At 45.5% G+C, this 16,666-nt stretch overlaps 1 protein-coding gene across 2 annotated transcripts in view; it reads left to right on the forward strand.

The window, feature by feature from the left end:
- Positions 1-16,666, forward strand: part of ercc8 (ERCC excision repair 8, CSA ubiquitin ligase complex subunit) — a 51,808-nt gene that overhangs the window by 17,774 nt on the left and 17,368 nt on the right. The window contains exons 3-7 of one of the 2 annotated variants that reach the window (XM_033030059.1): positions 2,279-2,380; positions 2,473-2,596; positions 6,678-6,759; positions 7,958-8,026; positions 10,731-10,797. In XM_033030059.1, the coding sequence (XP_032885950.1) occupies positions 2,279-2,380; positions 2,473-2,596; positions 6,678-6,759; positions 7,958-8,026; positions 10,731-10,797 (444 nt within the window). The remainder of the gene's footprint in view (positions 1-2,278; positions 2,381-2,472; positions 2,597-6,677; positions 6,760-7,957; positions 8,027-10,730; positions 10,798-16,666) is intronic. The other variant, XM_033030065.1, reaches the window with a different exon arrangement.

Below are 16,666 nucleotides of genomic sequence, written 5' to 3' on the forward strand. Positions count from 1 at the left end.
AAATGGTAGGAACATGGATTTGAATTTGGTGGCCTTGCACCCTGCTTGAAATGGAATTTCAAGGAATAGCCATGAGTCAACTGCCAGCCCACCAGCTGTGAGTGAGCTGCCAGCAGATCAGGCTTGTGGGACTGAGCTGCCACCCCAAGAACCCATACCAGCGCTCCAGAAAGCCCCCCACTGGCCACCAATATTGTAATTGGTGGAGAGGTGGAATATTGCTTCGGGTGACCAGCCCTCCCGTGTGAACATGGGACCCAACGGGTCCCACTTAGTCTAGTCTCTAATAAAATTTAAATTTTCTTCAGAGTTTCTATTTACTGCTGAGGAATCAATAGGCACAAATTCCTTTGAGAAATGATTTAAATGGAGTTATGAGTAACTATCAAATCTTAATCTTTGAAAATTGTGTGCTTCTCTCCCATCCAGGAGTAAATATAACTGTGCATTCAAAACCTTTTGTCATTTATTATATAATATAAGCATCATTTTATATCTTAACCTTTGCGGGTGGCACGGTGGCGCAGCGGTAGAGTTGCTGCCTTACAGTGAATGCAGCACCGGAGATCCGGGATCGATCCCGAATACGGGTGCTGTCTATACGGAGTTTGTACGTTCTCCCCAAGACCTGCGTGGGTTTTCTCTGAGATCTTCAGTTTCCTCCCACACTCCAAAGAAGTACAGGTTTGTAGGTTAATTGGCTTGGTAAATTGAAAAATTATCCCTTGTGGGTGTATGATAGTGTTAGTAAGTGGGGATCGTTGGTCGGCCTGTTTCCGCGCTGTATCTCTATCTAAACTAAACTAACCTAACCTACAATTTAAAAAACTCTTTTCTCCCACTGTTATATTAAATTGTGGAAAAACCATGAAGAACTCAAAAAGAGTCAATTGAAAATGCATCACTAACTTTTCTCCCCAGTGATGTTATGAGGTTTTTCCTCTGCACTGTCTGTTTTTACCTCAGGTTTCAATATTTGTAATTTTTCACATTTTATTTAAATAATTAATCAAAAGATGAAATGTCTACATTGTTCTTAATGAAGGGTCTTATCACAATGCAAATTGATTTGAATACTTTGTCACATGTGACAAGTCTCAGTGAAATTCTTTGCTTGCATACCCAAGGTATGTAAATAGTCGCCCATAAAGGGCGCTAACAAAGTTACAAAGTACCCCTGCACCAGGTCCCCCTTTGTTAACTCTCCCTCCCCAGCGCCAGGTCCCCCTTTGTTCTATCCTCCCCCCTCCCTCCTGGTAGTCCCCCCACGCTGGGTCCTCCTTTGTTCCTTCCCTCAGCAGCAGCGTCCTCACTCCACGTGGTTCGTCCTCGTCCATCAGTCGGCGCCCCCATTGCCAGACCGACCTCTCCACAATCGCTGCCGGGTCCTCTCCAGACGCCTCCGTGGCGTGCTGACCCAGGTCCCAGCCGCGGGGTCCGTTGACTCGCGCCATGCGGGCATCGACCTTGGCCGCAGGCTCCACCAAGCCAGGCTCCATCAGCTACGTGTTCCGTCGGCCGTGGGCGCCAACTCATGGTTCTCCAGCCTCGGCTACTCCGCGACTCACCGCTAGTAGATTGGGGAATGGGGAAGTTGATGGGGTTATGAGAGGATATTTTACAATGTGGATGGGATTTGATGATTAGCATAGACATTTAGCTTTAAGGCCTGTGTCCATGCTGTATCACTCTGACTTCACACGTCCATGAAAATTTTGTTTAGTTTAGAGATACAACGTGAAAACAAGCCTACCATTGCTGTCCATCGGTCACCCGTACACTACCCCTATGTCATCCCACTTTTGCATCCTATACATTAGGAGCAATTTACAGAAGACTATTAACCTGCAACCATGCATGTCTTTGGGATGTGGGAGAGCACCCAGAGGAAACCCACGTGGTCACATGGGGAACATACAACCTCCACACAGATGGCACCCGTAGTTAGGATCAAACCCAGGTCTGGTGCTGTGAGGCAGCAGCACTACCGCTGCTCCACTGTGGTCATTGACAGGAAAATCTTCATCCATAAATTTTCAAGTTGTAACTTGTTTTCCAAGGAAACTACCAGATACTTTTAAGAATTGGAATCTATATGGTACTGGATGAGCAAACTATGAAGGGCAGAATAGGCATCCTGTTTGAAACTAAAATGTAATGTTCTTGAAATAGCACAAACAGCTACACTGTGCCTATCCTACAATTTTCCAGTTTTAGTCCAGACACACTGAGTTGGTTGCATTATTTTACTATTATTAAATCTTGTTTATACTTTTAGCATGTTGTCTGGTGGATCAGATGGTGTTATTGCAATATATGATTTGGAGAATGCCACAAAAAAGCTACAGTATACCTGCAAGGCAATCTGTACAGTGGGCAGGTAAGAACATTTTATCAATAATGTGCTAACCATGCCATTTTAAATGTGATTGTTGATATAAAATAATATATATACAAATTATATTTTTAAAGGTCGCATGGTCATGTGCACAAATTTAGCGTGGAGACGGTTCAGTGGTATCCTTGCGACACCGGCATGTTTACATCAAGCTCTTTCGATAAAACCTTGAAAATATGGGATACAAATAGACTGCTGGTAAGTATAAATAGAAAGTAATTCTCAAGATATATAATATAATTGTTTTCAAAGGCCAGATATACTATCTGATTACTTTGGATATATGCAATAGATTTAGTATAAAAACTCTATAATTACTCGTTTGCAGTGCAATATTCTGATTATAGTCATAGAGTGATACAGTGTGGAAACAGGCCCTTCGGTCCAACTTTTCCACACCAGCCAACATGTCCCAGCTACACTAGTCCCACCTGCCTGCGTTTGGTCCATATCCCTCCAAACGTGTCCTATCCATGTACCTGTCCAACTGTTTCTTAGATGTTGGGATAATCCCAGCCTCAACTCTCTCCTCTGGCAGCTTGTTCCATACACCCACCAACCTTTGTGTGAAAAGGTTACTCCTCGGATTCCTATTAAATCTTTTCCGCTTCAACTTGAACCTATGTCACGGAAGCCAGTGGAGGCCACGGAAGGCAGTGGAGGCCAAGTCACTGGATGAATTTAAAAGAGAGTTAGATAGAGCTATTGGGGCTAGCAGAATCAAGGGGTATGGGGAGAAGGCAGGCACGGGTTACTGATTGTGGATGATCAGCCATGATCACAATGAATGGCGGTGCTGGCTCAAAGGGCCGAATGGCCTCCTCCTACACCTATTTTCTCTGTTTCTATGTCCTCTGGTCCTCGATTCCTTTACTCTGGGCAAGAGATTCTGTGCATCTACCCGATTTATTCCTTTCATGATTGCTGATAGGTTTCTGGTATGTCAGCCCCCAAAGCCAGTGGGTATTAGATTATGTAAGCAATGAACTGCAGGTGAATTTGGTTGGTATGACAGGTGTGATCTTTTCCCTGTTGATATGCATTGTCAATACAAATAAAACCAGTAGGGGTCATCAGATACCAATGAGGAAGTAGAGCTTTCAGGGATTCTGCATCCAGAAGTTACATATCAGAGATTCAACAAACTGGAGAGATTTTTGGAAATACAGGAAATAAGTGATTTTCAAGTCTTGAAAATAAAACAGCAACACCAGTAAATTGTATTTACAAAGCATCTTTCATTATTATTGAACATCCCAAGACATTTTGTTCTAATGTTATCAAACAAAAGAAGGAAATAACGGAGCAGATGAGCAAATTCTTGGTTAAGGGAGTCATTGTAAAGCGGCATTTAAATTAGGAACAATGGGGAAAGGGAGCAGGAGAGGGATTTCCTGATCTTGGGGCTCTGCCAGCAGTGAGCACAGTTGTCAAAGATGGAGCAATTAAAATTAGAGATGCACTAAATGTCACAGAGATCTCAAACAGCCATACGAGGTTACGGAGATGCATTGGAAAAGGCATTTGAGAATGGAGTTTATGATGGGGAATGAGGTTATTAGCTTCCCAACATTTTTACTAGGGAACTTTATTGGATGTTAGAGTCTGACAATTTAGGCGCCATGGAAGAATCAAGGGCTGTTATGGTGAGGTTGAGCTGAATGACATCAGTATACATGTATTTTCATTCTCATTACTATAGAGTAATGAGTAGGTAGATAATTGGAGGAGGGCAGGAATAAATCAGGATTCCAAAGATACAATGTAGGAGTAGGAAAATTAGCCATTTTTAAAGATTCTGCAACAGCGAGTCAATTGAATGAGACAAGTGCAGATCATTCAACCAAATTGTGAAGGAAAGAGTTTGTATGGTTGGGTCTAATATGCAAAGGGATGTTGAAATTGGTGAAGAGGGAGGAATGAGAAAACAGAAATGATCTTTGTGTTTTACACATGCAGCAATTTGCATGTAATATCTCTCCAGACAGATCTTGTTAGTAAACATTCCATCTAGTACTGAGGTATTCAAATCAGGTAGAACTCAGATTTGGCCTCTGCTCCATGCTAGTTGGCTAAAAGCATTCAGTGCGATGATGGTGATATAATTCTATGTGACTGTTGAAAGCTTCTGTATTTTGTTGTTGTTTGAGAGAAAATACAAGAAATCTATCCAGTACAAAGCAATTTCAGATATTTTGTTTCCATTCAGACCATTCGTTTGTAGCTATTAAACTAACCACAGGAAAAGTGCTAGCCCATCCAAATGTGCTTGACTCTTTTATTTCCTTTGTTTTTGCTCTTTACAAGCAAAATTTCCATTTAAATTTCTACAAGGATATTCTATGAACGAGAATATATGGTGATAAATCTTTATTCTGTCTTTTTGATTTGCTGTTCTATTGTGTTGGCTCCATCATTACACTGAGTACAGATTGATTATGTAATTAACAGATAAACAGAACTTCAAGTCTAAAGGTGGGTATTAGGCGGATAGCAGGAGAATTAGTGGGTAGTAGATGCCACATTATTGCCGACTTCATAAGGAGATGTGTGGAGGAGTGCGTTGGTGCCAACACCATCTGATTGTTCCCCATCTATAAGCCTTGGTTGATCCAGGAGATCCGTAATCTACTGAGGACCAGATCTGCGGCATTCAAGTCAGGCAATCCAGAGTCATACAACATGTCCAAGTACAATCTCCAGAAGGCCATCAAAAATGCAAAGAGACACTTTTGGAGTAAACTGGAGACTCAGGCAGCTCGAGCTCGACAACTGTGGCAGGACTTACATGAGGTGAAACCAAGTAGCTCAAGTGACAGTAAAACATCACTCCCAGATGAGCTCAATACTTTCTACGCTTGGTTCGAAAAGAAGAACAACAATGTAAGATCATGGGGCCTCCACAGAACCTAACGACCCTGTGATCTCAGTCCCCGAGGTTGATGTCAAAAGATCCTTTTCTAGTGTGAACCTTAATGGTTTACCTGGTTACGTTCTCAATACTGGAGAACAAGATGACCTGCTTTAATGACTACCGACCACTGGCACTCACGTACATTATGATGAAGTGCTTCGAGAATTGGTTTTGATGCAAATCAGCTCCTGCCTCAATATTGACATGGATCCACTTCTATCGGCACAATTCTAGCAGATGCTGCCTAACTGCTTCTCCAATCTGTACTGGACCACTTAAACATCAGCAACACATACACCAGGCTGTTATATATCAACTACAGTGTTCATCACCATCATCCTTTTCATATTAATATTCATATTATTAATATAAACTTTATTTAATGAAATATTAAGTACTTAAAAGTAGTTTTTCTGAAATAGCAAAGTTTTTATGCACTATGTCTAGTAGTAGGCCCCCCCTCGGTCATGACTGACCATGGGTGATGCATCCTAGTTTGCAGGTGATGTGTGGTCGGATGCAAGCCTGGGTGATGTCATATGGAGGACAGGCTGTTGCCCATGCAGCACGTCACCCCTCTCCACATTGCTGATCGATCCAAAGGGATAGCAGGGCCGTTATAGTTTGGCACCAGCGCCGTCGCAGGAGCTGCCAGAGCGAGGTTGTAGACAACGACAAACTACCTTAGGGGCTCTGACTCCAGATTTTCTTGAGGTTTACTGCAGGAGCCTTTTCCATGACTGGATATGGCCACAAGGCAATGGCGGTTTTAAATCAGAGTTTTCCCTCTCCTAGATGGACCGCCTTCCCAGGCTGATGAGCCCCATCTGCTCGAGACTTATGGGGGCGGGAGCGTCTACCTGTGCAGGTCTATAGCACCTGCCCACTGCCCTCATGACGGAAAGCTTATTTATACATGTTATAAGCCATTTAATAATAATAATTTGTAAACAATTGTTGTTACTGATTTTGGAATATTGGATTGTAAATGTAACGGAATGGCAAAGCAGCAGCTTCTGCAGAGAAACAGGGATCCACAGCAAGCTCTGGATTCCCACGTTTCTGTAGCACATCAATAGTCCAGAAGCTGCTTTCACTTTAATGGTGAATTGAAGGCAAACTCTGACAGTTTTGCGCTCCTTAAAATCACAAAATCCTATTCAGTTTTTGAAGCATGGAAATTGTTTCCTATTACAGAAGTATCGCAGTACTGTTTTGTATGACAATTAAATGAAATTGTGAAATACTGTTTCAACTGCAATTTTTTTTCACATAATCTAAAATTGCTTTCTATTCATACAATGCCCTTTGTGAAGAGTTGAGTGAATTTTTTAGAAAATCAATAAAACACATTTTATTTTACAGCCTGCTGAAGTGTTTACCTTTGAAGGAACAGTCTACTGTCATCATATGTCACCAATTGCAACCAAACACTGTCTGATAGCTGGTTAGTATAATTATATGTTGTTGTATAATACAGCAAGGTAGTTTGCAATGTTATTTTTTTTTTCCGATTAAAATAATCTACTAAGTGCTCCCCAGAGATTCATTTCTTGAGGAACCTCAGGCTGGGATGAAACCTATGATGGAACTTTAGTTTCGTTTATTATTATCACGTGTACCGAGGTACAGTGAAAAGATTTGTGCTTCGTGCTATCCAGTCAATGGAAAGATTATACATGATTACAATCGAGCTGTTCACTGTGTACAGATACAGGATAAAGGGAATAACATTTAGTGCAATAAGTCCAGTAATGTCTGATTAAAGATAATTTGAAGGTAGACAAAAATGCTGGAGAAACTCACAGGGTGAGGCAGCATCTATAGAGCGAAGGAAATAGGCAACGTTTCAGGTCGAGACCCTTCTTCAGACTCAAAGATAGTTTGAAGGTCTCCAATAAGGTAGATGGATAGTCAGGACTGCTCTTTAGTTGGTGAGAGGATGGTTCTATTGCCTGATTACAGCAGGGAAGAAGCTGTCCCTGAATCTGATGGTATGTGTTTTCAAACTTCTGTAACTCTTGCCGGATGGGAGAGGGGAGAAGCGAGAGTGACCGGGTGAGATTGGTACTTGATTATGCTAGTGGCCTTGCCGAGGCAGTGTGAAGTGTGGATGGAGTCAATGGAATTGTGGGATGAGACAGCTGGGAAAGAACTACCAGCACATTGTCAACTTCCTAACCATAGAGCTCCCTTTTTCTCTGTAACCAAACTATTGCATTACAGCTATGACACAGACATCTACCTGACAAAATGGAAACCTGGCCAGGTTGGCCTCGCCATGACAAATAAATCTGGTCAGTTGTACCATTTGTTGTCTTTGAATCAATAACAAAGATGATTAATTTTGTCAACAAGGGTGCTGTCAAGTGGTATTTACTCACCAATAACTTGCTCAGAAATTAAATAACTTGCTCAGCCATTCATTCTGAAGAGTGAGTCATGTTATAAGGTCATAAGTAATAGGAGCAGAATTAGGCCATTCGGTCCTTCAAGTCTACTCTGCCATTCAATCGTGGGAGATATTAAAGGAACATTCAAGTCATGTATTTATTAATTGATATTGGACTTTAAATATTCAGTGAGAAGAATTACTATGGGATTACTTTCTTTAAACAAATGGCTTATTGCTTTCTTTGTTTCAGTTGGTACCAAGAATCCTAAAGTACAGCTGTGTGATCTTAAATCTGGATCCTGCACACACGTTCTGCAGGGTGAGTATTTAACCAGAAATCTAAGAATTGATAATCAGATTTAAATTAGTTCCTTATACAGTGTTAGTGCGATCTGACTTTTGTCAGCTGGACAGCACTAAAATGAAAATATTCCTCATGTCAGGGAGCATTTGTGGAGAGAGAGAAATAGTTAATGTTGCAGACCATTCATCTAAATGAAATTGCACGTGATTTCAATGCGCTTCATTATTGTAGCCTGTTTGCAAGATTTACTGAAACCAGTAAAAGTTCATAACATAAGGTAGCTACTATCAAAATATTTTTAACAAAATCATTTTGGCAATAGGATTTATATGCTTCTGGCACTGAAGAAAAAGATATTTGAAAATTAAATCATAGCCCTTTATCCGAAATGTTTAATGCCACAGCCTAAAAATTAAATTGCAATAATATTTTGATGAAATAAAAAACAAATGCTTGTAGGACATAAGGTAAAGGCAAACTCTTTGGGTGAAGGCCATGGTTCTACAAAATAATAAACTTAAAGGTGAATGTAATAATAAAATTAGTTAATCATCAAATCTAAATCATTCACCACCACCTCCGGGATCCATCACTAGTTACATCTTCCCATCTCTACCCCTTTCTGCTTTCCACAGACACCATTCCCTCCACAACTCCCTGGTTAACTCATCCCTTCCCACTCAAACCCGCCCCTCCCCAGGTACTTTCTGCAGCAACCGCAGGAGATGTAACACCTGTCCCTATACCTCCTCCCTCATCTCCGTTAAAGGATCCCGACAATCCTTTCCGCTAAGGCCGAGATTCACTTGCACCTCATCCAGGTGTGGACTCCTATTTTTCGGCGAGACTAACCGCAGGCTTGGTGATCATTTTGCTGAACTCCTCTGCTCAGTCCAACTAGGCCTATAGGGCGCCGTCCTGTATGGTATGGCTGCCCAGCCTGCAGCTGTCCGTCTTTTCATCTCTTTTTTTTATTTTTAGTTAAAAGTATTTTTGTTATGGAGTTCTAGTCTTTTTTATGTGGGGGGGGGGGGAAGGGGGAAAAGGGGGAAACTACCTTTCAGGGTCCCTACCTGGTCGGAGAGGCTGCTTTTCTCCGGGCTGCACCGTCGAACCGTCCTCGCGGCCTACCAGCGGGCCTGGAGTGGCGTTTTCCTGAGGGGACCGCCCAGAACCTCGGCTTCGGTGGCGGCACAGCGCTGGAGCGCTATTGAGGAGCGGGCGATGCCTTGCCCGGGTCGCCGCGCTGGAACTCCGGTGAGCTAAAAACATCGCGGAGCTGCGGTTCTGCGGAGCGGCCAGCCGCGGGTGGCAGCGCTGAACTTTTCATCGGGAGCCTGGGATCTCGCAACGAGATCGCCAGTAGTGGAGCTCCATCCGGCGCGGCCTTGTTGGCTTCGGAAGCCGCGGTCTCGAGTAAGGAGGCGGCCGTTCCAGGTGTCCCAAGCCGCCGAGAGGATTCTCCCGACGTCGGAGCACCATCACCCGGCGAGAACGGCCTGGAACATCGGGCCTCCATAGCGGCGACTGCGGAGGCCTCAATAGGCCTGACTATGGGTGGACATGGGGATGGGACTGGACTTCGTGCCTTCCCTCATAATGGAAACCATTGTGGGGGGATGTTTTTTATGTTAAAGTTCTTTATTATTGTCATGTTTGTATTCTTTTTTTATGTGCTGCATTGGCAACAAGAATTTCACTACACCTAGGTGTATGTGACTAATAAAGAAACCTTTGGACCTTTGAAACCTTTGAAACCTTCGATCTCCCGGTTGCTAAACACTAACTCCCTCTCCCACTTCTGAGCTGGACCTCCTCCACTTTCAGAGTGAAGCCCAATGCAAATTGGAGGAAAAACTCCTCATATTTCGCTTGGGCAGCTTACAAGCCATGAATATTGATTTCTCTAACTTCAAGTAACCCATGCTTTCCCTATCTCTCTGTCCCTCCCCCATCCTAGTTCTCTGACTCGTTTCCTTGTCATCCTGATTAAATAATACTGATTGTATGCCTCGTTGCCATCTTCCCCAAAGCTAACAATATACCATTCTACATTTCCTTGACCATCGTCCCCTTCCATCTGTGTTTTCACACCTTACCTTTTATTTCTCTATGTCTCCCTTTCCCCTGACTCTCAGTCTGAAGAAGGGTCTCGACCCAAAATGTCACCCATTCCTTTTCTCCAGAGATGCTGCCTGGCCCACGGAATTACTCCAGCATTTTGTGTCCACGGAATAAACCAGTCTCTGCAGTTCTTTCCTACACAAAATAATTCATTGGTTCTCTTTCAGATTGCAACATGGAATGTCTTATTTAATAAACATCAAAATAAAAAATAAGTACTTATCTAAGGCAGCACAGTGGTGTACCTAGTAGAGCCACTGCTTGCTTACGTCAGAGACTCGGGTTCAATCCTGACCTCGGGTGCTGGACGCACTAGTTTCTTCCCATAGCCCAAAAACCTGTGGGTTGGTAGGTTAATTGGCATTGTAAATTCTCCATAGTGTGTAAGTGAGTGGTAGAATCTGGGAATAGTTGATTAGAATATGGGGGGGGGGGGGGAATGAGGTTAATGCAGGATCAGTGTAAATGGATTGTTAGCATCGACCCAATGAGGAGAGGAGATTGTTTCTGTACTGTATCCATTTGACTGTATGGGTGATTTATGTGCTCCTTAATTTTTTTTCTCCCCAACTATCAAACCCATGTTCTCCCTTAGGCCACAGGGGTGAAGTGTTATCTGTGAAATGGTCACCACGTCATGAACATATACTAGTAACAGCAAGGTAAATGTTCTTATTGATTATCTCTTTATATCTAGCATTCCACATATTCCTGATAATGTGCGAAAAATTCCTTAAAGTTATTAATAAGTTCGCAAAATGATAAATTCATCTTTTGCCAGCTTCTCGGACAACTTTCTCCATTCCATTTTTCTCGAAATGATAACAAAGATAACTTTGATGATGCAGTAATGTAAAAAGGGTGAAAGCTTTTTATATCTCCCAGATTTGTTTTGTCATTGCATTTATATATATACTAGACCAAGTGCAGACCTGTTGGGTCTGTTCCCCCAACGTGCGGTTGTGGGGGGGAGGCAGCATGCAGCGTCACACACACTAACTATCCCCCCCCCCCCCCCGCATACATGCTAATTACCCCCTTGATATTATATTAATATTATTAATTTGCTCCATTACCCCATAACCACCCTATCTACTGACCCATAGCCCCCAACTTGCAGTCACATCTAGAGATGGGGGGGGGGGGGGGGCGGGGGTAGAGAGTGAGGGCAGAGAGAGAAGGGGCAGAGACAGAGAGAGGGTCAAGAGGGAGAGGGGGTGGAGGGGAGGAGAAGAGGTAGGGTGGGTGAGGGGGGAAAGGTGGGGGAGAGAGGGGAGGAGAGAGGGTGTGAGAGTGAGGGGGTGCGGAGAGGGGGGAGCAGGGAGGGGGAGGGAGGGTGGAGGGGGGAGGGGAGGGGGTTTATGGTTTCTGGGTCTCGCTCGCTCTCTCTTTGTTGTGTTTTTCGTGTGGGTTCTGCTTTCTTTTTTTGTTTCTGCGGTTTTCTGTTGTGGTGGTCGTTTGGTCTTTGGTCTTTGCGGTTTTGCGTTTGGGGTGCTTTGCCCTCTTTTCGCGCCTCTTTTCCGCTGTTTGGTTTCTCCGGATTTATTGCTCTTTTGGGGGGCGAATTTATATATATCGAGAGTTGCCTTTTTACTTCAACCCAAACCCCCCAAACAACCATTTGCAGGCAGTGTCTTTTTACTTCAAACCAACCAAATTTTCATTTTCAAACCACATTAAGGGCACTCACAGTTGAGTAGACATGTGTTCAGTTATTCAGAGCTCAGAGAGACATGACCTCCATCTTGCAGAGACTGATTGAGGCACGCCACTTCCTGGTTTTATAGTCCCTCCCCCTCCCTCCAGCAGGGGCAGCAGAGAGAATGGTGATTTATTTTTAAACATTAATATCTCTCTGATTTTTCATCGATGGGAAAAATCCTCTGGTCCAGGAAGGCAGACGTGGGCACTGAGCGAGGTGGCCAAAAGTGACGGCCGTAGGTGTCGGCGTTCTCTCGGAAATGGCAGCACAGTGGGCCAAAAGCGGTCAAGATCAGACTTTTAGTAATATACTAGACTAAGTGGGACCCGTTGGGTCCCATGTTCACACGGGAGGGCAGGTCCCCAACACAATATTCCACCTCTCCACCAATTCCAATATTGGTGGCCAGTGGGGGGGAGGGGGTGTTCTGGAGCGCTAGTATGGGCGTTGTGGGCTGAAGGGACTGGTTTCCAGAAGGCTAGTATGGACATTGTGGGCCAAATGGATTCTTGGGGTGGCAGCACAGTCACTCAAGCCTGATGTGCTAGCAGCTCACTCACGGCTGGTGGGCTGGCAGTTGACTCACGGCTATTCCTTGAAATGCCATTTCAAGCAGGGTGCAAAGCCACCAAATTCAAGTGTAGTTTCATGCCATTTCAAGCAGGGTGCAAGGCCACCAAATGCAAGTGCAGTTTCATGCCATTTCAAGCAGGGTGCAAGGCCACCAAATTCAAGTGCAGTTTCATACCACTTTAAGCAGGGTGCAAGACAACCAAATTCAAGTGCAGTTTCATACCACTTCAAGCAGGGTGCAAGGCCACCAAATTCAAGTGCAGTTTCATACCACATCAAGTATGGCAAGAATGTCTTTCCTCAGATTTGGGGACCAAAACTGTACACAATACTGCAGATGTGGTCTCACCAATACCCTGTGCAACAAATGCAGTTTCATACCATTTCATGCAGGGTGCAAGGCCACCAAATTCAAATGCAGCGTCATACCATTCCATGTAGGGTGCAAGGCCACCACATTCAAATGCAGTTTCATACCATTTCAAGCAGGGTGAAACCACCATAAAACCACACAAAACCACATAAACACCACACTCACAGTTCAGTAGACATTCAGTGTGTTCAGTGTATTCACAGCTCAGAGTCATGACCTCTCCCTCCCCCATCTTGCAAGAGACTGAGCCACACCCACACTTCCGAGTTTTATAATTCCTCCCCCCTCCCACCGGAAGGGGCATGGCCTTCATGGCGCGATTGACAGGAGAGAGATTCTCAACTTTTTTAAACACTAATAACACATTTATTTTTCATTGATGGGAAGAATCCTCTGCACCTGATGAGTGGAGGGGGACTGAGTAAGATGGCCAAAAATCACAGCCGTAAATGGTAGCGTTTTATCTAAAATCAGTATATATTGCAAACAGGAAGTTGTCAGGTTTCACCCCCAACAGCCATTTGCAGTGCTTCATTTCAAACCAACCACCACCAACAGCAATTTGCAGTGCTTCACTTCAAACCAACCAGCACCCAACAGCCATTTGCTGTGCTTCACTTCAAACCAACCACCACCAACAGCCATTTACTGTGCTTCACTTCAAACCAACCACCACCAACAGCCATTTACTGTGCTTCACTTCAAACCGACCACCACCAACAGACATTTGCTGTGCTTCACTTCAAACCGACCACAACCAACAGCCATTTGCTGTGCTTCACTTCAAACCAACCACATTTTAATTTTCAAACCACATTAAGGGCACTCAAGGTCCATAAAACCACACTCACAGTTTAGTAGACATGTGTTCAGTGTTATTCGCAGCTCAGACTGAGAGATGTGACCCTTTCGCTCCCCCATCTTGCAGAGACTGACTGAGGCACTCAACACTTCCGGGTTTTATAGTCCCTCCGGAAGGGGCGTGGCCTTCACGAGAGAGAATCTCACCATTTTTAAACACTAATAACTTTTATTTTTCATCGATGGGGAAAATGCTCTTGCCCTGCACAGCGGAGGGGGACTCTGAGTAAGATGGCCAAAAATCACAGCTGTAAGTGACAGCGTTTTTTTCTAAATATATATACAGAACGACAGGAAGTGGTCAAGATCAGACTTTTAGTGATATAGATATTGAAGATGTAAAACAGCATCCGATTCCTTGATTCTGTTGATTTATTTTTGGTTAACTGAAAAACATCTGGGTGATATGAAAGGCCTTCATCCTTATTACATTACTACATCATCAAAGTTATCTCTGTTATCATTTCGTATCACTTCTATATCCATCTATCTATATTACTAAAAGTCTGATCTTGACCACTTCCTGTTCTGTATATTGATTTTAGAAAAAACGCTGCCACTTACGGCTGTGATTTTTGGCCATCTTACTCAGAGTCCCCCTCCGCTGCGCAGGACATGAGGATTTTTCCCATCGATAAAAAATAAAAGAGTTATTAGTGTTTAAAAAATGTTGAGATTCTCTCTCCTGAATGCCACGCCCCTTCCGGAGGGACTATAAAACCCGGACGTGTTGAGTGCCTCAGTCAGTCTCTGCAAGATGGGGGAGCGAGAGGGTCACGTCTCTCTGTCTGAGCTGTGAATAACACTGAACACATGTCTATTAAACTGTGAGTGGTTTTACTGACCTGTCAGTGCCCTTAATGTGGTTTGAAAACATAGTTTGGAAATGCTAAAGCTGTGTTGCCTTTGGTTTGGAAATGCTAAAGCTGTGTTGCCTTTGGTTTGGAAATGCTAAAGCTGTGTTGCCCTTAGTTTGGAAATGCTAAAGCTGTGTTGCCTTTCAGGGCTCAAAATTAGTGGTTGCCCGGGTGCCATTGACCATCCAAAGTGCCACCGGGCAACCTAAACGGCGAGTCATTTTACCCGGCCTCTCTCCTCCCCTCTCTCTCCTCCCCTCTCTCTCCTCCCCTCTCTCTCCTCCTCTCTCCTCCCCTCTCTCTCCTCCTTCTCTCTCTCCTCCCTCTCTCTCTCTCTCCACCTTCTCTCTCCTCCTTTCTTTCTCCTCCCCTCTCTCTCCTCCCCTCTCTCTCTCTCCCCCTCTCTCTCTCTCTCCCCCTCTCTCTCTCTCTCTCTCTCTCTCCCCTCCCTCTCTCTCCTCTCTCTCTCCGTCCCCGCCCCCCATTTCCCTCTCTCTCCTCCCCCCCTCTCTCCTCCCCCCCTCTCTCCTCCCCCCCTCTCTCTCCTCCCCCCTCTCTCTCCTCCCCCCTCTCTCTCCTCCCCCCTCTCTCTCCTCCCCCTCTTTCTCTCCTCCCCCTCTCTCTCTCCTCCCCCTCTCTCTCCTCCCCCTCTCTCTCGTCCTCCCCCTCGCTCTCCTCCCCCTCTCTGCTCCTCTCCCCATCTCTCTCCTCTCCCCTCTCTCACCCTCCCTCCTCTCTCTCCCCCCTCGTCCTCGCTCCCCCCTCTCTGCGCCTCACCCCCCTCGCTCTCCTCCCCCCTCTCTCTCCTCGCCCCAGCTCTCTGCCCTCGTCCTCCCCCCTCTCTCCTCCTCCCCCCCTCTCTCGTCCTCCCCCCCTCTCTCTCCTCCCCCCTCTCTCTCCTCCCCCCTCTCATCTCCTCCCCCACTCTCTCTCCTCCCCCCTCTCTACTCTCCTCCCCCCTCTCTCTCCTCCCCCCGTCTCTCTCCTCCCCACCCCTCTCTCTCCTCCCCCCCCTCTCTCTCCCCCTCCCGCTCTCGTCCTCCCACGTCCCTCTCCTCCTACCCCCCTCCCCTCTCTCTCTCCTCCCCCCTCCCCTCTCCTCCTCCTCCCCAGCCTCCCCTCTCTCATCCTCCCCCCTCGCCCTCTCGTCTCCTCCCCCATCCCCTCTCTCTCCTCCCCCCTCCCCTCTCTCTCCTCCCCCCCCCCCTCTCTCTCCTCCCCCCTCCCCTCTCTCTCCTCCCCCCTCCCCTCTCTCTCCTCCCCCCTCCCCTCTCTCTCCTCCCCCCTCCCCTCTCTCTCCTCCCCCCTCCCCTCTCTCTCCTCCCCCCTCCCCTCTCTCTCCTCCCCCCTCCCCTCTCTCTCCTCCCCTCTCCCTTTGGTTTGGAAATGCTAAAGCTGTGTTGCCTTTGGTTTGGATATGCTAAAGCTGTGTTGCCTAATTAAAGTTGCCTTGCCTAATTAAAGTTGCCTTGCCTAATTAAAGTCGCCTTGCCTAATTAAAGTTGCCTTGCCTTCTATAAAATTAAAAGTCTAATCTTGACCACTTCCTGTTTGCGCTTTATATTGATTTTAGAAAAAACACTACCACGTACGGCTGTGATTTTTGGCCATGTTACTCAGAGTCCCCCTCTGCTCATCAGGTGCCGAGGAGTTTTCCCATCGATGAAAAATAAAAGATTTATTATGGTTTAAAATGTTGAGATTCCCTCTCCTGTCAATCAAGCCATGAAGGCCACACCCCTTCTGGTGGGAGCGGGGAGGGACTATAAAACCCAGAATTGTGGCCGTGGCTCAGTCTCTGCAAGATGGAGGAGGGAAAGGTCACGACTCGCTGTCTTTAGTGGCCTTGCACCCTGCTTGAAATGGTATGAAACTGCACTTGAATTTGGTGGCCTTGCACCCTGCTTGAAATGGAATTTCAAGGAATTGCCGTGAGTCAACTGCCTGCCCACCAGCCGTGAGTGAGTGAGCTGCCAGCACAACAGGCTTGAGTGACTGAGCCGCCAGTCCAAGAATCCATTCAGTCCACAATGTCCATAGTAGCCCTCTTGAAACCAATCCCTTCAGCCCACAACACCCATACTAGCGCTCCAGAAAGCCCCCCCCCCCTCCTCCCCGGCTGCAAATATTAGAATTGGTGGAAAGGTGGAATATTCCGTTGGGGG

This window comes from Amblyraja radiata, chromosome 1 (genome assembly GCF_010909765.2).
Source record: "Amblyraja radiata isolate CabotCenter1 chromosome 1, sAmbRad1.1.pri, whole genome shotgun sequence".
NCBI classification, from domain to species: Eukaryota; Metazoa; Chordata; class Chondrichthyes; order Rajiformes; family Rajidae; genus Amblyraja; species Amblyraja radiata.